This window comes from Podarcis bocagei, assembly GCF_964188305.1.
Source record: "Podarcis bocagei genome assembly, chromosome: 1".
In the NCBI taxonomy this organism is placed as follows: Eukaryota; Metazoa; Chordata; class Lepidosauria; order Squamata; family Lacertidae; genus Podarcis; species Podarcis bocagei.
Window position 1 is genome coordinate 93,159,049 of NC_138125.1, and position 22,492 is coordinate 93,181,540.

Here is a 22,492-nt window from a genome sequence, read left to right on the forward strand (position 1 = left end):
TTTTATTGGCCTGTTTAGTAACGATGCTGAGTTTCTTTCGACGAACGCTTGGGCGCAGGTCTATGCGCAAACATGCTGAGAAGGAACGGCTAAGAGAGGCCCAGCGAGCTGCAACTCACATCCCTGCTGCTGGAGATGAGAAATCCATAATTACATGCCGTGTCTCTTTGCTGGATGGAACTGATGTCAGTGTGGACTTGCCGGTATGATAATTGCATTACTTTTTCAACATGGTTGACTCATGTTTGAGAGAATGATTGTGTTCTTCTTTATCTCAGAGTTGAATTGGATCGTTGTGCTCATGTCATGGTTTTCAGCCATAGTAGCCACAGTGAGCTGTGTATTACTGTCCTCAAGGTTGGATTACTGTAATGTGCTGAACGTGGGGATGCCCTTGAGCAGCAGTTAGTGCAAAACGTGACAGCTAGGCTGCTGTATGGTGCAGCCTGCTGGAAAGATATTAATAGTAGTTTGGGACTGCCAGTTTGCTAAATTCGAAGTGCTTATACAGTGATACCTCGGGTTACATATACTTCAGGTTACAGATGCTTCAGGTTACAGACTCTGTTAACCCAGAAATAGTACCTCGGGTTAAGAACTTTGCTTCAAGATGAGAACAGAAATCGTGCTCCGGCGGCGCGGCAGCAGTGGGAGGCCCCATTAGCTAAAGTGGTGCTTCAGGTTAAGAACAGTTTCAGGTTAAGAACGGACCTCCAGAACGAATTAAGTACTTAACTTGATGTACCACCGTAATTGTAACAGGATATACATTTTATGTAGTTAATGTGCAACACACTAGCAGATTGAAATTTACACCTTTCAATTTGTGCTCAATTTCTCTCTTAATCCAAAGCCTGGACATTCCACTCTATGAACTTTGATTTCCAGCCTAACTGAAATTAACAAGGAAAATATGGCATAGCTCCATTCAAGGGACACAGTTAATTTCATAATTTCACTGTTTACTATGTACAAAGGATACCAGTTTAAAAGCACTTTGACAAACGTAAGAGATTGAAGCGCAGGGACCAGTCTTTAAATTTCTGGTTCTTATTATTTTAATGTTTTCCATGTTCTACTCTGGAAACATTTGAGTTGAAGGGTTAATACACACACAAAGATATATCCATGTGTAATATCCACATAGATAGATAGAGAGATAGAGAGATATCCTTGTCTATTTTTATTGGTTCCTTGGTCTGATTTTAGAAACTGCAGTGATGTGAACCATGAAGTCATACCAACACTGTACTGGTATATGGAAAAGGGGAGGATAAGTCGATAGTTACATAACCCTATATTTGTCATTCTTGGCAGCAAGATTTGGAACTGGAACATCTGGCAGGAAGCTGAGCTGACCTAGCAATATTGCACTGGAGAAGCATAGTATTTGCTCTAGGAAATATTTGCTTAAGCCAACACATAAGAGAGTGGGCTGCCCACTTAAGAGGCAGCTTTCTGATCACTGTTCACTAGTGAATATTACTGATAAAGCTACATACACCAGCTTTATATACCGTATTTTTTGCTCTATAAGACGCACCAGACCATAAGGCGCACCTAGTTTTTGGAAGAGGAAAACAAGAAGAAAAAAATTCTGAATCCCCAAAGCCAGGACAGCAAGTGGGATCGCTGCGCAGCAATCCCGCTTGCTGTCCTGGCTTATGGGATAGCCGCGGGCAGCCTCTCCCGGGCAGGGGATGAAGGCTCCCCTTGCCCGGGAGAGGCTGCGCGCGACTATCCCATAAGCCAGGACAGCCTGTTGCGCGCGGCTAAGGTTCCCCCAAGAGCCGCGCTCCCTTTAAAGAGTCAGCGGAGTGTGAAACATATGTAACCTGAAGCATATGTAACCCGAGGTACCACTGTATATAAGTACAATTCTTTCTTTCTCTTTCTCTCTGAAGAAAAGTGTATAGATTGTGCATTACCATTTGCCTGTGTTGTAAGCTACAGTGGTACCTCGGGTTACAGGCGCTTCAGGTTACAGACTCCGCTAACCCAGAAATAGTACCTCGGGTTAAGAGCTTTGCTTCAGGATGAGAACAGAAATTGTGCTCTGGCAGCGTGGTGGCAGCGGGAGGCCCCGTTAGCTAAAGTGGTGCTTCAGGTTAAGAACAGTTTCAGGTTAAGAACAGACCTCCAGAACGAATTAAGTTCTTAACCCGAAGTACCACTGTATAGAGCAGGCACGTCCAACTCCCAAGAGAATGCAATCTACTCCCAGTACAAAAAAAGCTGGCAGTGATCTACCCATTGTCATTGCTAATAGTTTAGTAATAGCTTTTTTGGAGGGGGACAAGCCAAAGTTGTTGAGCTTTTTGGAGGGCAGCGCTACAGACAACATTACTTCCACTTTTAGCGTCCTTTTACATGTACAGCGGCTAAGCAGATAGCTAGCACCTGGGGCAGGAGGCGGAGTCATTACTAGCCCGCGATCTACCACTAACGTGAGGCTATTGATTGTGATCGACCTGTTGGACATGCCTGCTATAGATCAACCAAAGAGGGCTGCTTTGTATTAGTTGTGACTACCTACTTTTTTCAGAAACCGCAGGAGTTGTTAGCAGTGATGTGGTGTGGAAATTTTTCCACTGCTTTGCTGTTCCATTGAAAATATTCTGTTTATTATTATTTCACTGGTAACAATTATGTGTGTTGTTTTGTCTCACATTGTGGAATGTATAGTTACCATTTTGCCAGACAAAGGCTTGTGTGGTGGGGTTATATTGCAAAACTCATAGGATTGCTGTATTTAAAAAGTTGAGGCACAATACACACAAAAGATCACTTGCATAAAATCTTACTGTGGTGAATGCAGAGATTGTGAATTATTCCTTTCTTTTTTCAGTAAATGCAGCCCTGTTCTCCATATCAATTACTTTAAACTTTCTGGCCACAAACAGATTTCACTTTGCAGTATTTTTATTGGTTTCTCTTTCTTTCTTTCTTTCTTTCTTTCTTTCTTTCTTTCTTTCTTTCTTTCTTTCTTTGCTATTTAACCTCTCTGGGTGGCTGGGCATGGGAAAGAGCAGGCCAGAGATCAAGGTGACCCTGGGTGGAAAATTCTAGTAGCTGCAGTGTGGATGGATGCTTAGGGACATTCTTTCTTTCCTAAAACTTGTTAACATCAGTACCATTTTTTCTGCACCCAGCTAGACGTTTTGAAGCATCTAGGAGCAATTTCACAATGCAATAAAACAACTTTTTAAATGCATCTATAAAAACAATTTCAAATCCAATACAGATACTGACGAAGATAAAACTCTTCTCTCAGAGGGCTTGTTGAAAGTGGAAGATCTTAACAAACACCAAACAGGCAGTAGAAGTAGTGCCTGATATGGCCTGATAAGATGGTACCTGCAGGAGGCCCTGCCCTGCAGAGCACAATGGATGATTGGATATATAAGGGAAGGAGATGATATTTTTGTCCTGGTCCTCAGCTGTATAGGGCTTTGTGCATCAGTACCAGCACCTTGTAACTAGCCGAGTAGTTAATTGGCAGCCAGAGCTGCAGCACCCATGTACTTTTGGAATAGGGTTCTTAGCCTTCCTGAAACAAGCTATTTGACTATTGTGGGCTTTCATGAGTTCAATGTAAAGTTTGCTGTCAAACTTAGCGTCTCAAGAATTGAGACACTAAGAACATTGTCAGAGCACTGAGAAACATAAATATTTTGGGTGACATTTTTAGATTTCCTCTTCAATTCCGTTTCAAATGAAGTGATTCTAAATGAAGTTATTGAGTGTTTGTGAGGTTATGTTGAACAATTTGTGTGGCACTGCAAATCATTTTGTTCGGTTTTTTTTGCCTAAGCATATTCACATTATTTGTGACTGTAGAGGCCAGAAATGAAATCTGCAATTCTGTGAAGTTCATAGGTTGAAGAAAGGGCCTCTGGACCTCCAGAATTACAGGCTGCATATTGTTCCAATGAGTTCTTAAATGTTTAATGTGTTTATTTTTTCAGTAACTTTGGATTCAGTAATGAATATTAAAAGAAGTTGGGGCAGTGGGAGATTATAGATGAGGTAAAACAGTTGGGAAATAACAGTTATCATGCAGTTCATAAGGGTGCTGAGTTTCAGGACTAGATCAGTAACTTCTGGTTCGTTAAGGTCAGCGATCTAGAGAGAGTGATTGCTGAGATTGAGTTTAGGGGAGAAGCAAGATGCTCATGTAGTCCTGAACCTGGCTGTCACAGTGCTGGGAAGGAGATGCTTTCCCCTCTACTATACTTTTGGGGAGAGTAGGGGTGGGGAAGTTGAGTTTACAGGATCCATATATTCATGGTACGCATCTCTGAACCCTAATTCCATCTCTGGATAGTTTTAAGCTGTTAATTTTTCTGCTGAACTGGGCAGGGAGTTATTAATCAGAATTGGAAGAAGCACCCCCCCTTCTCCACTGATATGATATAATTTTAATTGTGATTTTGATATAGTTATATTAATTTTTGTGGTTTTAATATATCTGTAAACTGGGGTCTACACATGAAGGATGGCATAGAAAGTAATCAGATAAATCTTGTGCTTCCTGGAGGGCAAGAAGCATGCTCAGTCTTCTTCAGGCTATTTTTGTGTATATGTGTGAGAGAGTATAAAGTGAATATGCAGAAACCATTGCCTTCGGTTTTGTTACCAAAATGATAGTCAAAGGCTATCAGGTTTGCTATTAGAAGTAATATAAGCAGTTGACAGAATTGGTGTCTAGAGAGTAGCAATGCATTATTGTTTTTACTGGAATATCTGAGTGCATGCAGAATTGCCCTCAAAAATAAGGTTAATCATCAACTAATCAGCCTCTTACTAACACAAGTTCCTCTTGTAATTTCAGAAAAAAGCCAAAGGACAGCAGCTGTTTGAACAGATCATGTACCATCTGGACCTCATTGAAAATGACTATTTTGGATTACGATTCATGGATTCTGCACAAGTAGCAGTGAGTGGCATGGGTTGTTTTTCTTCTTCTTACAGTAGTAAAGTTAATTAAATCATACCAGGCCAAACACAAGATTTGTGCAAGTGTTAAGTTGTTCTTGGTACAACAAAATTTATAGATGAGTTTAAGAAATTGTCCTGAACTTCAGTATAAAATCAGTTTCCCTTTTTCATGTCCTCTGTCCTGGTTTTGATAGATAAAATTATGGATCAGAGAGTTGTTGGTTCTAATTCAAATTTCAAAAATGAGAATATGTTTAATTCCCCCCCTTTTAATTTGTATTGAAGTAAATCAAACAAATCAAGACAATAAAATAATAGAAGTTCATGACTTCTGTTTCTTTCATAGTATGAAAAGTATTTTTTTAGTGCCTTGGAGTCTTTGTTGCATGTAATTCATGTTACACACATGTTTATTGGATCATAGTTTAAAGGTCCTGGTTTAAAGACCATAGTTTAAAGGCCGCTTTGGACAGAACCATTAGAAAGGAGGGTCAGAGGGGGGTAAAAACCCATTGGGCTTTCTGTGGAGGTGTGTGTATGACCTCTCAGTGCCCCAGACCTGACCCATAAAATCTTAATGCAGCATCATAGAAACTTTAAGGCAGGGGTGGGGAAACTCTGCCCCCTCCAGGCCATGCTTTTAAAACCACACTTATCTGTTGGTCAACTGACATCACTCTGATGGGGAAGAAATAAGTTGATTGGCGAGGGGGTTAATTTTGGTGTTGCCTTCAAAGCTCAGTGTCACCTACCACCACTATGATTTGGCCTTCCAGGGGTGGGGAGATAAGGATCTGGTCCACGAGGCAGAAAAGGATCCCCACCCCTGCTTTAGGGTCATCTGAGAAAAACTATCATTCCAAATGGCAGATCTGATTTCAGTGCAGTTGCAGTTCTGTGTGTTCTGAGAATGCAGGGCTCTAGTAATCGCATCTTCCAGGATTGTTAGAATTCTTTTTTGGTGTTCTGGTCAGGCACAAAACCTTTCTGGTTTTTGTGTGTGTTGCTGGACTGTTTCTACCCAGTCTTAAATTCATGATTCAGTCAAAAGGCATATGCACCAAGCACACACAATTTAGTCATGATCTTGGTTAATTAAGTGTGTCTGTATATATTACATAGAATTTCACAACTGAGATTATTTTGGTAGTTCTTCATTGCATTTCCACCACCTCACATGCCAGTGCAATGAAAAACTCTTCTGACCTTAATCATATTTTCTTGTGACTTGTTCTTATAGCCTAGGGTTCCATGAGCCTCACTTGATACTGTATGATTTACTTGCTTTAGGCAATTTATATTTGTTTGCATTCAGCTGGTCATTGTGCACTTGGAAGAGTGCATTGCTCAGTCTAATGCAATTGCTTCAGCTTTCTGTTTATTGTGATGCAGTGCTAATGTTTGTCAGGTATATAAAAATGGTGTTAAATACCATGTCTTTTTTATTTTAATGAGCTCTGCCTTTTATACAAATAGTTGAATCTTGAATGATGTTGATGTAGTACTGGCTAATTCCGTGAGTATAATTTGGGAGTTGCCTTTACAATTCAAGAGACTTTTTTGTTCCAGTGTCTCTGTTGCTTCCCCCTCCCATTGTATTTTTGCTTAACATTGAGTTAGAAGGGACCCTAAACAACGCCAATGCAAATAATTCACCTTAGTGCTGTATATTCAACCTTAAACCTACTGCCCAGGAAATCATCAAAAATCATAAAAATCATCCCAGGAGGAAAAAGGCTTTTGCATGTATTCATTTTGTAATTACAGCAGGAGGTTCGTGGCTTGCAGGGGTGGCTAGCAGCCCAATAGTAGGGAGATCTGTGAGTAGCTTGGCTCAGGCCAAAAAAGTTGCAGGACACTTTCTCAGATTGTAAATTTTTCAGTAGGGAGTATCCTCTGGCTTAATCTTTTGACCCATTACTCTTACCATAGCCTTGCCTTGTTTCGTGAAGTGTGTATTTCTGCAGGATTAGAGTTCGTGCCTGACCCTGCTGAATTTGACAGCTGCGGTAGGAAAAGAATATATTCCAAGCATTGTGTTGCAGTGTACTTGGAGTAAAGTATAGTTACCAAGTGCAACTGCAACATGAGATCAGGTCTCAGTGTCTCCCAGGCTTTGTTCTGTAAAAGTAATACCCTCCCCCTCTTCTGTGTGCCAGTCAAGCTGAACTCTTGGAGATGGCGCTGGTGTTAGGAACTGAGTTGAACTAAGTGGTGTCGGTGCCTGTCTCTGGTCTGTTAACTGCCTTTCTGTGGAATGTGGAGGAGGTGAAAGAAAACAGATTGGAGATGAAGCAAACTTATACTTTGCCCTACAGTCTGGGAACATCTTTCTTTTTTCCTTTTTTCTCTTTTCTTTTCTTTTCTTTTCTTTTCTTCCTTCCCTGTCCCTGTTGTTTGTGTGTACGGCACCATAGGACTTGTAATACTCTACTTTGGTGGATTTGTTTTCTTACCAAAGGAAATGTATGTTGGATTGGTGCAGACAACTGATGGAAAACTATCCAAAGAAGGCATGTTTATGGTATAACTTCCTATAATTGATTGATTGCATTGAATGAAATAATCTTGAAAATAATCATGAAAATATCAACCAGCAGGCTCTTTTTTATCTTGCTATATAGCTAGCATGTTATGTATCTTTTTAAAGATAGTTTTCCAAAGTTTTATCATCTGGCAACAGTTCTACACATGAGTGAAACATCTAGAAACAGGGCATGCAGAGTGATTCAGAATTTCTCTTAACTTTTAGCTAACTACTTTTCAATTCATTTAACAACCCGTTATTTTATTGGTAGTTTCGCTTTTGCTTTTGATACCTGAGAATAAATGGTATGTTAGGAATAAATATTAGTGAGGTCTTGTTTTGTAGGTTGCGTGTGAGTGAGTGACTTGTCACAAGCAATGTTGGTCACATTAAGCTGGTCACAGAAAACGTTTTCCCCACAGGGATAAATAAACAGTATGAGAAGTTTGACACTTGCCCATGAAACATTAGCTGTTTTTGTATGTGGCTGCAGATGGGGAAAATTGATTCACACTTTAAGAGAATACAGTTATCTAAGTTACAGATATATTCTTGAAGTTGCAAAACTCTTGTGTTGGTCAAATACTTTAAAACACAGTTCTAAAAAGGCAAATGTTAACTATTTGGCATGCTTCTTGGTTTTTGGTTTTTGTAGGGAAGATCAGTCCAGTTCAACCACAAATAGTTTAATGTTATTTGGAGTTCAAATAATATTAGTTAACACACAAATTATTATGTAAACAAGCTTACAAATATAATGGTGGTAATTATGGAATTACCTAACAACAGGAACAACAACAGCTGTCATTTAATTATGATTCCACTACTGCTACTCCGTTGGTATAGTTCAGGAACAGTTTAATCATGTGGTCTTTGTTGGTTTAGATGAATTTTGTCAAGTTTCCCAAATGCTTAGAAATTTGATGGTGTAAGATGGGTGTATGTTGTTTCATACTGTTTGTAATGTATTTTAAATTGCAATCCTGGGGCTTTGGTATATTATTAGTATTAGTATCATCAACATTTGCTGCAGGTGGGATTAGAGTTGCTATAGCTGCTGTCATTGTGAACATCCTGTGTTTAGAGGTGAGCCCATATTTATCACAGGGCTGCATGTGCCATTTTGGGTCAGTCTCAGTCTGGGGGAGTGAGGATTAGGTGATGTCAAGTTGTACTAGCATCAGATCTGACAACCATCTCCATTATAAGATGCCTGTCGGCACACTATTGACTACATCATAGGGTGGGGAGCCACGTAATGTATTCTGAATGGTAGCAGTGGTATTTAAAGCCTGAGGCCACAGGTGGTAATTCAACAGTATTATACTTGGAATGGTATCATTACATACAAGGATGTTATCACCTAGGAAAAATACTTGGCAGATTTAAGGAAATACCCAACCCGTAGTTAACATATTTTGTGAACTTAGCTGCTACATCCTTACGTTCTGAACTTAATGTGATCTGCAAGTTTTTATCTTGTACTGCTTGCTTCATGCCAGCTGCTGAGCTCTCTGAGAGGAACTTGTATAAACAATTCATGCTAATGCTTGTATCAGCACTTGAAAGAGACAATGCATTCCACAATACTAGTTTTTAAGCGTAACTGTGAGAAAGTTTGTGTGCTTGAATAGAAAGGACGCACTTTTAGGTGAAAAGTTACATTGGCATGCCTTTTCCTTTCTTAGATGGGAGATATAATCTTTTTCATATCTCTTTGGTAAGATGGCAGCCTGAAACGCATTGAAACATATGTTAGAATTCTGACAATCCCAGCAGCTTTCTGGCTCTGTGACTTGCAAAGATACATTTGTGCTGCAAATTGCAGATCATGATTTCAGCGCTCGAGAAATTATTAACTTGCCTCTTGAAACGTATTCTAGCAAGCTGTTACTGTCAATTAACTGTAGGTCAGGAACACTGAATGTGTTGCTCTTAAAATGCTTTATACTGCTTAGAACTATTTTGGCTTGTTCTGTTCTATGAATTTATAATTTGCATACTATATTTTTATGTTGAAAACATAAAGTCTATAATTATTAATTTTTCTTTCAGCACTGGTTGGACAACACAAAGAGTATTAAAAAACAAGTTAAAAGTAAGTGAAGTTTGTGTTTTTAAAAATCTGATTTACTTGAGTATCGACGAAGACTTTGTTTCCCCAAAATATACCATGGCAGTATGAAACTGTTCAAAGAACAATGTTGTAATGCCAGGTTCCTGGCATTACAACTGCTCTTTGACTCACATTACATTTACTACATGATGTATTGAAAGCTAATTCAGTACAGGGCAAAAAGAAAAAGAGGCTCCAATTGTTTAAAGATTCTGTAGCACATTTCTTTTTGCACTTTCTGCCTTAAGAGTATTACTAAAATGGATTTATGGTGGACTATATTTTAGTAATCTTTGCTTTGCTGACCTATTGTGATGTGTATTTGTATCTTTTCTGTGACTGATATACATTGACTTTTTTAAAAGGAACTGTTCTAGTAATGTAAATCAAAAGGGGGAAGAAACTTTGAAGATCTGGTATTACAGGTGACCTGAATCAGTGGGTGTTGAGGAGGTGCATGAGTAACATCATATTCTTGGTTTAGAATTTCTCTCATTGGAAGGAAATGAGGTGTGGAGTCTGCTGCAATAAAATGTTTAGCTAGCTATCTTCCTATGACACAAACTAACAACAGGAGGTACTCCCCAAAACTTAAGACTTCCTGGGCAGAGTTTATAAGGATTTGATTGGGGTACAAAGCTAAGATTGATGGATTTCTCAGTTCATGGAATAGAGCCTTGTAATATTGGGATTAACCTAGATTTGTCTGTTCTTCTTGGCAAGACAAATCAACTTAATGTAATGAGACTGAGTTGGCTTCTGGTATATAAAACTACTACTGTTTGTTTAGCTTTCTCTTTTTTTGCTAGTGTGCTCAGTATTACAGAAGGGATCCCCACCCCCTTTGAATTCTGATTAGTGAATATATTTACAAAATAATATTCTTGCTGTCAGAAACCTAATATATTTACTTTTGTAGTTGGTCCACCATACTGTCTACATCTTCGTGTAAAGTTTTACTCTTCCGAGCCAAACAACCTACGTGAAGAGCTTACCAGGTACGTTGTATGCAGTGATACAAACTGGAGATCTCAAATCCAGTACAGGCAATGACCAATTTATGTGCGTCTATCACACACACATGCACAGCACCAAACCTGGAAGTGACCCTAAAAATCACTAGAAGGGTGGGGAGGGGAAGGGTGGAACATTTTACATGGGTCCCTCCAATGCGTGCAAGGGTCGGGAACATAGCACTCTCTTTTTTTCCGTTCATAGATGAATCAAAATTCCAATCCACCTGGTTGTATCTCACTACTGTAATGTCCCTGAATGATAAAATTGCAGGGAAGGCATTTGGGCAGAATCTCACATACATTGCCACAGTTTCAAGGTGTTCCATTCCCACAGTACAGTGAATAGGAGTTCCCAGCACTTCAGGGAACTGGCAGTTCTTTGGTGCTGGGCGTTTTCCTTTCTGCTGTGAGTAATCCTTATACCCAGTCCTTCTGCTCCGGCCTTTGCTGTAAATTGGGTCCTGATAATCTTTACGAAATCATTAATGAAGTGTAGTTTTGAGCAAACACTGAACTTTGATAGAAATATTTTTAGACATGTTTGGGAAATCCATCCACCCCCTTTCAGTATTGCACACTAGGAAATCAGAGAAAACAGAAACTACAAATTGGATATTCTTTAATTAGAATTTCATTCCCTTGCGATGAAATATACTGCTCCATGTTTCCATACTTGAAGTGAGAGACCACAGTGCGTTATCTCATAATTAAGTCTAGCTGCTGATATTTGCTGCTCTTCTCCAGTGCTGGAATTGTTCACAAACTCATGGATGTTTCTTGCTCTTTCTTCCTGAAATAGATATTTATTTGTTCTTCAGCTAAAACAGGACATTTTGAGTGGCAAGTAAGTACTGTTGATAATTACGCTAAATGAAGGGGGCTTGTCTCTTATCAAATATGTGCAGGAAATTTAGGATACAAATATAGAACATGTGCATCTCCAAGGTGCTGAAAGTATTAGTAGCCACTTACCATGCTTTGTAGCAGTGAACATTAATGGACTCTGGTAGTTATAATTAGCCATTTGTTTAGATTCTTTCCTCAGATTTAGTATTTAAAATTCCACAATTGCATCTTAGAAATCTTCATAATTTTTTACCACCTAAAGCAGTGGTTCTCAAAGGGTGTGGCCTGGATAAATAAGTTTGAGAACCACTGGCCTAAAGACTATGGTCAGGTTTCTGCAAGGATGTACAAAAGAGGAGGGAGGTAGTAGGTTGAGAATGGGGATGTGCTGCTGTATGTGGTGCGTAATCTATGTGATGTCAATTATTAATGGTTCCTTTAATTCAAATGCAGACTTTTGGGGACAGATTTGGTGTGGCGTAATTGAAGAATATATTAATGATTCCCCAATCCATATATTTGTAGGATCTAGGCTGACTTAGGCAAGCTTATTTGCTCCTTTAATGTAAAGCGTACATTTCTGAAAATCCAAGTGTTATAGGAACATGGGCTTTAAGTATATTTCTGAGTAATACGTCAAGTTCGCTGAAACGGTTCACTACATCTTCCCCTTCCAAATCGTTGACCCATAATCATTTCCTCATACTGCCGTTGAAATTTGCTTGACGTTCTTTTTTTTTTTTCATTGCAGGTTGGAGTGTCCATTTGAAACAGCTGTGCAGTTGTCAGCTTACATGTTACAAGGTGAGCTGCCTTAAGGGAACTGCCTTTGTGTGGGTGTATTGCTTGAGGTGCAGGACTGATTCGAATAAGACAAGGTTTCCCTTACAGATAGCAAACCTTATGTAAACTGCTGGTCACATTAATTGCCAGGGATTCAGATAAATTACTGTACTTGTGCTATTTCTGGGCATTGTTGCTTTTTCGCTTTAGGGATATATTTTGTAGCCAGAGGATTATAACAGCTGATAGGGCTCAGTCATGTGAGGCTTATCACTAAGATCTTAGCTTTTTCTTGCTACTGTACAATCTAGCACGAGTGGAATCCTGGGGTGTGGACTACCTTATAGTCCTTGTGTAGGAAAAAGGAGGGCAGGCGTGAGAAGAATTAACTTGCTTAAGTGAAATAATTATATTTCCATAGATGCCTCAAAGCTTTGGTTCCATTCAGAAAAACACTGTGAACCTCATATTGAGATTTGTTGGTTATTTTGGCAAAGCAAGCTCAGAATTCTGTACTTTGACCTCTACATTTGTACTTACTGAAAGAGATGTCAGCTTGGAAGTGTTTATTAGGGATAGTTTGCAACAGAAATTAAGTGTTTTCTTGATTACCTTGCATGATTCTCTCTCTCTCTCTCTCTCTCTCTCTCTCTCTCTCTCTCTCTCTCTCTGTGGGTGTGTGGGTGTGTGTGTGTATGTGTGTGCGCGCACACACCTTTATGTCAACAAAATCCTGATTTCATTTTTAAGAGTAATTGCATTACAATGGGTTGTAGTCGCACAGCCTTTGCCTATTTAAGGACTTTAAAACCCTTTTATATAGAAATAAGTCCAACTACATTCATTCAATGAAACCTCTAAGTAAGTGTGTCTAGAATCATTATTGCAAGATCGTTACTGCAGAGCAAAAGGAATTTTCTGTGATTCTCATAGTTCTGATTGTAGATAACTGTGTTGGAAGTAGATACTCATAAGTTCCTAATCAGTGATCAGTGGCTGTTAGTCTTGTATCAAATGTAGTTTTTAAAGTTATCTATATTTCCTGTGGGACTTAGAATCTTAGAAAGTATTATATATGCCTGCCAGGTAAAACAGTATGTCGCAAAAAGGTACTTCCCCACACAAAAGGAGCAGGTGCCACTGTGGTCTAAACCACTGAGCCTCTTGGGCTTGCTGATCAGAAGGTCAGCAGTTCAAATCCAGACAACGGTGGTGAGCTCCTGTTGCTGTGTCCTAGCTTCTACCAACCCATCAGTTCTAAAGCATACCAGTGCAAGTAGATAAATAGGTACTGTTGCGGTAGGAAGGTAAACGGCATTTCCATGCACTCTGGCACTCGTCAGGGTGTTCTGTTGTGCCAGAAGTGTTTTAGTCATGCTGACCACATGACCCCACAGCCTTGGTACAAAAGGTTATATATGTGAAAATATTTATAAATTAATGTTGATCCTTTTTTTAATGTATGAGGCAACGAGGAACACACAAAAAATGTGATTTTCTGTATTGCTTAGATAGGAGAGGGGGACAGACTTTACGATGTATTCTGACAATCTTTCAGAGGAATTCATAAATTTGCTGTTTGTTGGGATGGTAAAACCCAACTCTTGATTTTTTTCCCCTACTAACAATCTATAGATAGTAGTGTTCAGTTGACTGATAAGAACTCAAGTAACACTGGTAAGATAGTGTTGGAAGATACTGGGTTTGATGGTATGGGTAGGCAACTCATATATCCGTGTAATAAGAGAAGACACTTTTGAATCAATTCCCCAGAAGATAGTAATTTTGCAACATGCAACAATGAAGTGTTGGTATTCATGTTTCTGTAGTGGTGGGATGCAGAGATCCAACTCTGTGAAGAGGGCTGCAGCAAAGCCTTAAAGAATTCATGCCTTGATCCCATTTTGGCATAGATTCTGTTTATAAATTTGCATGACAGTAAATGTTCGATTCCAGGCTTTGATGACAGTGCCCAGTACTCAGTAGAATGCTGAGTAGATCCTATTTAAATTAGCTGGAGGTTAACCTAGCTTTGGAAGCAAGCAAGCATCAAGTAAATTATGGATTTAGAAACTTCCTTAACTTCAAATTGAAAGACTCATGAAAATGCAGCTTAAAATATTTATTCAATAAGCTCAGTTGTGTTCAAGACCGAAGAAATCTATTAAAATATTTACATAGCACAAAATTTAACAAACATGTTATATTATTCAGTGCTGCTTCTTATATTTCCAGCTGCTTCTTTTTACATTTTAAAAGACTGCATTAAAAATTTCATGTTTGTGATGGTAAAAAAAGAAAGTGATCTCACTAAGCATCTGCAAGTCTGAGTATCTTAAAAAAAGAGGAATGAAAGAAGTTAAATAACAATGCTAGTTCCCCCGCCAACATACAGTTTCAGCAGTAAATGAAAATACTCTTCCATATAAGTTTTTGTTTGTGTCTGTAGTTCTTCCAAAGCTGATTTAAGATTCAGTTTTAACATACCTGTACTAAGATCAAAATACTGATTTCCTATTAAACTGTAAATATTTAAATGAAGTTTTAATTATCTTTGAATAAATGTTCAGTGTTGTCAATGAAATGAGTCATTGTAGGCACTTCGGATTTTGCCATTTCCAAATTTGCTTTTGCTAGAATTTTCTTGAAGTATTCTTCTCTTTCCAGCTGAACTTGGTGACTACGACCCTGCTGAACACATCCCTGATATAGTTTCAGAGTTCAGGTTTGTGCCCGAGCAAACTGAAGACATGGAACTCGCCATTTTTGAGAAGTGGAAGGAATACAGGTAAAAAATCTCAAATGGTAAATTGCCACATCCATCCAACGCATACCATTGTATGCATTGCTTTCTTTTGCTGAGTGAAAGGGGACTTTAAATTCCTATGAATACCTTCCTGAGTGTTGGTGGTGTATTTCTGTTGAGACAAACTAGAACATAGTCCAAAAGCTGCCTTCATTTTCTGAAGCAATCACAGCAAGCTACAAGACACATCTAAGACCAGATAGTATCATCTGGACAATAGGGTATGCATTTTATGCAGTCTACAGCCTTAGCACTTCTTGATGTTATCAATACAGCTCTGTAAGCTTCCACAGCTTAATTTAGCAGTTCAGTATTTTCTTAGCCCCTTGATTTCAAAACAAAACTCAAGTTGGCCATTATTAAAACTGAGTCGAGATGAGCACTATTTGGCTTGCTCTACATATATCAAGTTCCCCTTTTTTGTATTCTTTCTGTAACCTCACTTTTTTATCAAGGCATGTTATTTTTAACTTCATGTGATTTTTGTGTAATATAAATCATTTCAGGGGGCAAACACCAGCTCAGGCAGAAACAAATTATTTGAACAAAGCAAAATGGCTGGAAATGTATGGAGTAGACATGCATATAGTCAAGGTAAGTTTATGGCTGTAGGCCGTGCTTTTGGGAACGTTATTTTTAGTACTTCTATAAACATAAAAATACCTAAACTTGCAGTCTTTGTAGCAATGAGTGGGATCTGCTTCTTATAATAGCCTAGTCTGCTTACCTATACAAGTTACGGAGGACAATTTAGTTAATACATATCTTGCTGTGCATCTGCCAGAAATGGCTATGATCTGAAGCTACTGCTTATATACCCAGCTGCTATAACAGCAACCACATTTGTGAGCTTACCAAAGGTGGGCTGCATGGCTGGGTGGGGACTTTAACCCTGGTCTCTCATGTCAAAGTCCAACAATGGATCTCTAGACCAGACACAGTGAATTTATTATCCCAGTGTATTTTGTAGCTAAGAAATGAATTGCTCTGGAATTCTTAATCATAATGTTAAACATATTCGGAATAAATATAAATCGTGGAAGTCTTGAGAGACGAGTGCTGAAAATAAACTGAGATTTAATATTGTTTGACTTAGGACCAGGTTTGCAGCCTAATGTTAAGTAATTCTCAAGAAACCACAAATGATAAAGCATAAATGTAGCTTTCAGTGTAGATTAATATAAGTGAAATGTTCTATGTAACTATGTATGTTTCTAGAATTCATATCTGTCAGCTTGGCTTGATCAAATCCTCAGAGCAGCAGACAATGTCCTTATAAGCAGTGAAAATAATATCCAAAGATAAAATATTTAATAAAACAAAAAATAATAATAGAATAAATGCTTGGTAAGGGGCTTGTTAATAACATCTGTGACTAAGGCCTTTAATTTTGCTGCAGTATCTTAACAGTGAATGAAAGTATAATTAAAGTAACTTGTACCAGCATAAAGTCACATCTGTAGGAATATTCTAATCTAATTTGTATCCCTCTTAGGCAAGAGATGGAAATGATTATAGCCTCGGACTAACACCCACAGGAGTTCTTGTGTTTGAAGGAGAAACTAAGATTGGATTGTTCTTCTGGTAAGCAGAATAATTAAAAAATAAATTATTTTAGCGTCTGCAGCCTAGCCCTAGGCTAGAATTTGTAAGTCTTGTAAGCAAGCACGGTTCTATGTTGGCATTCTCTGTGATTTGCCATAACAGAGCTCTAGGTGTATTGTGAATGGGTGGAATGATTCTTGAAAATGGCTGTACAGCTATTTAGTTTGGGCTTTTGAGAAATTAATGTCTGTTAGGCTGCGTGTTTATATGTAAAAAAGAGTGGTTTTTCCTGAGAGTGCAGATATGTCTGGGTATGGGACATTTATTCAGTAGGATGAGTGTATACTTCTCATTCACTGGAAGGAACTAAGAAACTGGTCTACATGAATCAAGCATAAACATTCAAAATCAGAAAATTCAATTAGAATTTCCCTTTAAAAAACTCATTTAACATTGACATTTGTGTTAATGCACCCCATGGTTAAACTTGTAATTTTTAAATATTAATTTATAGCACAAGATAATAGCTGGTGTTCTTTCCGTTACATAGGTTTTTGTAAAATATGTTTTTACTAGGTTCTGTATGAATTGTGGTGCAATTGCAGTAAAGTACACACATCTTTTACATTTTAACTTTTTCCCATTGCAGGCCAAAGATCACTAGGTTGGACTTCAGAAAGAATAAATTAACACTAGTGGTGGTTGAAGATGATGAACAGGTAGAAGGAAGTCTTTGTTCATCTTGCTTCTATTGTTGTGAGTTAGTTTAAGCATAAGTATCGTAGCCAAAATAAATTAAGGATGGTTGTGGGTGATAACGTAAACATTTTTCCTATTGATTGTAATAGGCACTTAGTGAAAATTATTGTTTGAAAGTGAATAGTGACCTGTCATATTCTGAAGAGACTGTCCTTAAAATTTATTTTTCTACCCAAGAATGAATAATGAATAACTATTACAGGTAGTTGAAACATTTACCTAATTGTTGAAACATAATATCATTTTAACACCAACAGGCATTGTTCATCTTCTTGAAGTAACACAGTGTTACTTGATCTCCTCCACATACAGTATTAGTATTCTTGTATTCCATTCTTCCACCAAGTTACTCAAGCCAGCACTCGTTTGTTCATCTGCCACCCCCTCCAACTTTATCCTCATAATAGTCCAATGAGATATAGTCTGAAATTTACAAGCCTAAGATCAATCACTCAGTGAGAGCATCATGGCTGAATGAGGATTTTATCCTAGCTACTTCTCCCAGGCTAGGGTTCAGTATTCTAATCACTAATAATACACTGGATTTCAAGAGTGATCTTTAAGTTTCTACCAATAGTAATGTGAGGTTTCTTCCTCTTTGCATTTGATAAGGCATATTGCTACAGAAGCAGCACTACCGTTCTTTGTTTATATTAAGTATGGAGAAATTTGGCTGACTTTGTATTACTTCCAAGTAAAAATATGTTGGATTTTAAGTGCCTAATTAGTGTGTGTTGATTGATTTGGTAAAGAAACTAGAAAATCAGCCTAAGGGAAGGCAGATTGTAAACACTGGTACTCCAAGCCTTCTTTAAAAAGAAGTAAAAAATGGTTTTAATAAATAAATGTCAACTATCTTGAACAAACCACTTGGAAAATAGAAATGCAATCTTTTGCATTCTGTTTGTCTTCTTCTTGTCAGGCTACTCAAGTTGTTGAAAACCATTATTCTCCTCCCCACTCCCAATCCGCAGTCAGCACAAAGTATAGCAGCTCCTATGTCAAGAAGGCAACATATCGCTCAGCAAGGTCACATGTCTTCAGTTGTGGCTTGGCATTTTTAAAGAAATTGTGCAGTTTTCCCTTTAAGTGACTAGCGCTGTATAACATGTTTTATAATTGTAATGCTTTTTTCTGTCTTAATAACAAAAAAGATAAACTGATCCTCTGCTATTTATATTTTATCTCTCTGGCTTATTCTGTGTCAAGGAAACAGGAAGAACTTGTTATATCAGTAATGCTATAAAATACTGAGAGCACATTGTTCTCTTCAGTATTTTATAACATTCTTGGTTGAACTTACCTTTGAGTTATGGGTTCTATGAATGCCTGCAATTCGTGACTCTAGCTGAGATAATCTGAAGGTAGCATTCATAGTAGTTTTCTAAATGCTCCTGTGGTGGTCCTTTTCCCCCCCTAAGGGCAAGGAGCAGGAGCACACTTTTGTCTTTAGGCTGGATCACCCAAAGGCCTGCAAACATTTGTGGAAATGTGCAGTCGAGCATCATGCCTTCTTCCGCCTCCGTGGACCCGTCCAAAAAGGTTCCAGTCGGTCAAGCTTCATTCGGCTGGGGTCAAGGTTCAGATACAGGTCAGCAGTCTCTTTTGTTCAATACCTTCTTCCCTGACTTTTTCTCAGATAAGGCACAGGAAAGAAAGCTGGTCCGTGGTTTTGTTTGTAGTAGTCACTACTCTAGATTCCTATTGGCATAAAGGGAAAGGATTGAAAGAGGCACTTAGCTCAGTCAAAATAGTCTGTAGGCATGGAAAATCTGCCGCGTGTTAAGCCTTTCTGCTGCTGTGTTCTGCGAAATACCAAAGCCTAACTTTTACCTTGGCCAAATCCAGAAAAGACTGAATTTCTAGATCTCGTGATTAGAGAAAGAAGCCTGAACTGTTTTTGCATATGCTTATTTATTGGAGGAAATGGATCTGTAGTTACTCAGCTCGAGTATACATCCTTCCCTACTTTCCCTCCCCCATTTAGGGGATAAAGCATTAAAAAACATTAAACTGAGCCCATGAACAGATTGGTAGTCAGGGGAGTCAATGTAATATTGGTGTCTTCAGATCTGATGATTGGGCTCCTGTCAGCAGTTAAAGCTCCTCATTTTGAACCAATTAAGTTCCCAAATGCTTTTCAAAGGAAGCACAGTGTGGAACACATTACACAGTGATATAAGATGGTTGTAACCATTGGATGTGGAACTGTGGCCATTTCTCTTCTCCAGTAGTTATAGCTGGCTCACCAGTTGAAACTGTATTGAAAAGGGCTATGTCAAAGAGCACTCCCATTCTACAAAACTGCTCTAGTAGGTACTAGTGAATCCTTGTGTTTTCTCCACCGCGTCTTTTGGCTGACTCGCACACAAAGTGTAGAGATGATTTAATGAAAGTGGGGGTAAAGTTTAGCTTCTACAGATGTAGATTTTTGTGGTGAAACTGATTTTTTTGGCACAAAATATATACAGTTGCAGTAATTATCAGCTGAGTGCACATGGACTATGGTTTTCATCCTATTCACGTTTCTTGTTTCATTCCATTTTTCCTTGTCTCTGTTTTGTTCTTGGATTTTATACTATATCATCTGGTAAGGATCATGTCTGTTTAATATGATTATAGAAACTAATAGTATGTATATGACTGGCTTTAAATAAAACAAAAGCACATGAGAACTAAGCGTTTAGAAGAGCAAGGATAATTGGGTGCTGTCGCTTACATCAACTTTTCAAATATAAATGTTTTCTCTTGTTCTTTCCACTTCAATCTAGTGGGAAAACAGAGTACCAGACAACAAAGACCAACAAAGCCAGACGATCGGCATCTTTTGAAAGAAGGCCCAGCAAGCGATACTCAAGGAGAACGCTACAAATGAGAGGTAGCTTGACTCATTGGTAGGCGGTGCCACTCGACTTGATCCAAATTACTACTTTGACTTACACTAACTAACAGAATACCTGATCCCCATGCTGTAGCTTAAACTGTTTTTGAAACTAAAAGGTGCTTAATAACTATTGTGGCATGAGTGTAGAGCCTGATGTTTCAGAATATCAAATCCACCCCCTTGAGTTCCTAGAGCCAGTGTCTTTGGATCCTTGCCCGTTCTACAAACAGCATACAATATTGTTAATGGGGCAATTGCCTGGACTTTCCTTCCCTGTCTTCCGACTTATCCATTGTATTTACTAGGGCTGTGCCAGGCACCCGCAGTTCGGCTCAGGGCCCAATTGGTGATCCTGATCATGCTCAATCTGGGCTATGAGCTGGACTTGGGGCCTTTCATAGTTCTAATGTTTATTCAGCATTTGAAACCCTAATGAACCATGTGTTTGATGACAAGGGGACTCTTACCTTCATCATCTTCTCTCCCGCACCTGTTGCTGCCTGAACACCCTCTCCCCTTTTGGCAACCCCAGACCACTCCAGGTGAACCTAGGGTGCTTGGGGCTGCTTCAACCCAGTCTGGACAAATCATGGATCTGCCAGAATCCATTTGGAATCTTGGATTTGTCTGGACTGGATGCAAGGCCCTAGTATTTAGTGGAAGTGTCTGTGAAAGGTGGTAAAGCTGCATGCTAGGTAACCCTGCAAATAGTATATACCTATTTCCCCGCACATTCTAAGTTTTAGTCTGTTTTAAAGTGTGTCCCTAACACTGTGCACAAGTATCTTTGGGAAAAAATAATGCAAGCTTTCTGATATTGTGTAATTGATATATTGGACAATTTTTTTGTTTTATTACAGGAAACACTCATAAATCTGAAGAAACTAGGTAAGAGGACCTGTCGGCATTAGGCTTCCACAGTAAAGATTTATTCCATGAATATGTCTTGGTTATCTCTATAGGATTATCAGGAATATTCTCTGATAATATGTTAGAAGCCCCTTTCCTGTTGCTTACGTATTTTTTCATGAATTAGACACCATTCAAATTAAACAGTAAAACTCATGCAAGGCAGAGAGCTTAAAAGCTCTTTCCATGCCACATTTTCCTACCATGGAAAGAGCTTTGTAAGCTCTGCCTTGCTTACCAGGCTCTGGGAAGGTCTTGCACAGACTCTGGAGATCTCACAAGACCTTGGGATAACCCTGCAAGATTTCCCAGGAGTCCACAACCTCCCAGTGCCCAGTACGCAAAGCCTATTTGGTGTGCTGGCTTTGGAAATGTAGGCATGGTCACACTGGGCTTGTTCTGACTATACACAGTTTTGGCTTCACATGCCAGAGTGTACCCCCCCCCCACAAGATGCGATCCTACTATACTTATTTTTTTACTCCTTTTCTTAGTTAGTGAAAGAGGTAGGTAGCCTCATGGGAGTCTGCCATCTTCCCTCTACTTATTTTTAATGGTGGTATTAGGATATCATGGTATGTTCATCCTAGAGCTAATCAATTCTATGTTTGACTATGCATGCTAATTAACATTGCTGATTAAAATTGATTTTAAAAGAAGAAGAAGAGTTTGGATTTGATATCCCGCCTTTCACTCCCTTTTAAGGAGTCTCAAAGCGGCTAACATTCTCCTTTCCCTTCCTCCCCCACAACAAACACTCTGTGAGGTGAGTGGGGCTGAGAGACTTCAAAGAAGTGTGACTGGCCCAAGGTCACCCAGCAGCTGCATGTGGAGGAGCGGAGACGCGAACCCGGTTCCCCAGATAACGAGACTACCGCTCTTAACCACTACACCAAACGATGCATGTCGTTTCACTGAAAGTTATTAGATCAGCAGTGAATTTTTTGCTGTTGTTGAAAGAAGTGCTCTTTCATACCTGCTTTTTATGGTGTGGTGTTTGACTTAACTGATCTGTGCAAGTTAGCTTCATGTGGAAACCACAACAACCATGCCTTGATGGAACTGGAAACATACACAGATAAGATAAATTAATGTGTTTTGGTTCCAGGCACCAGGGCTCAGTATTTCACTCTTACCATCGTTGAAAATTTGGCTTTGATTTATTGCACTCCTACCCCTGTTCATCCAGATTGATAAGACTTGCCTTGATAAGTTCTGCCTACCAGAACTTCATATGGATTATGATGGCTTAGGAAAAAGTCCAGCATATGTGTGAGATCTTAGTGTAAAACAGTCAAAGTAAGGGCTGCATTGGAGTCAAGTGATGCATACAAATGTAAATACAGAAAATGCTGGTTTG

The 22,492-nt window shown here is 38.9% G+C and overlaps 1 protein-coding gene across 1 annotated transcript in view; it reads left to right on the forward strand.

The window, feature by feature from the left end:
* EPB41L5 (erythrocyte membrane protein band 4.1 like 5) overlaps window positions 1-22,492 on the forward strand; it is a 59,867-nt gene that overhangs the window by 4,864 nt on the left and 32,511 nt on the right. The window contains exons 2-14 of the mRNA XM_081206534.1: window positions 19-203; window positions 4,835-4,939; window positions 9,524-9,566; window positions 10,504-10,582; window positions 11,400-11,444; window positions 12,198-12,250; window positions 14,897-15,017; window positions 15,542-15,629; window positions 16,531-16,619; window positions 17,230-17,299; window positions 18,761-18,930; window positions 20,111-20,217; window positions 21,084-21,111. Of these exons, the coding sequence (XP_081062660.1) occupies window positions 24-203; window positions 4,835-4,939; window positions 9,524-9,566; window positions 10,504-10,582; window positions 11,400-11,444; window positions 12,198-12,250; window positions 14,897-15,017; window positions 15,542-15,629; window positions 16,531-16,619; window positions 17,230-17,299; window positions 18,761-18,930; window positions 20,111-20,217; window positions 21,084-21,111 (1,178 nt within the window). The 5' untranslated portion in view covers window positions 19-23. The remainder of the gene's footprint in view (window positions 1-18; window positions 204-4,834; window positions 4,940-9,523; window positions 9,567-10,503; window positions 10,583-11,399; window positions 11,445-12,197; window positions 12,251-14,896; window positions 15,018-15,541; window positions 15,630-16,530; window positions 16,620-17,229; window positions 17,300-18,760; window positions 18,931-20,110; window positions 20,218-21,083; window positions 21,112-22,492) is intronic.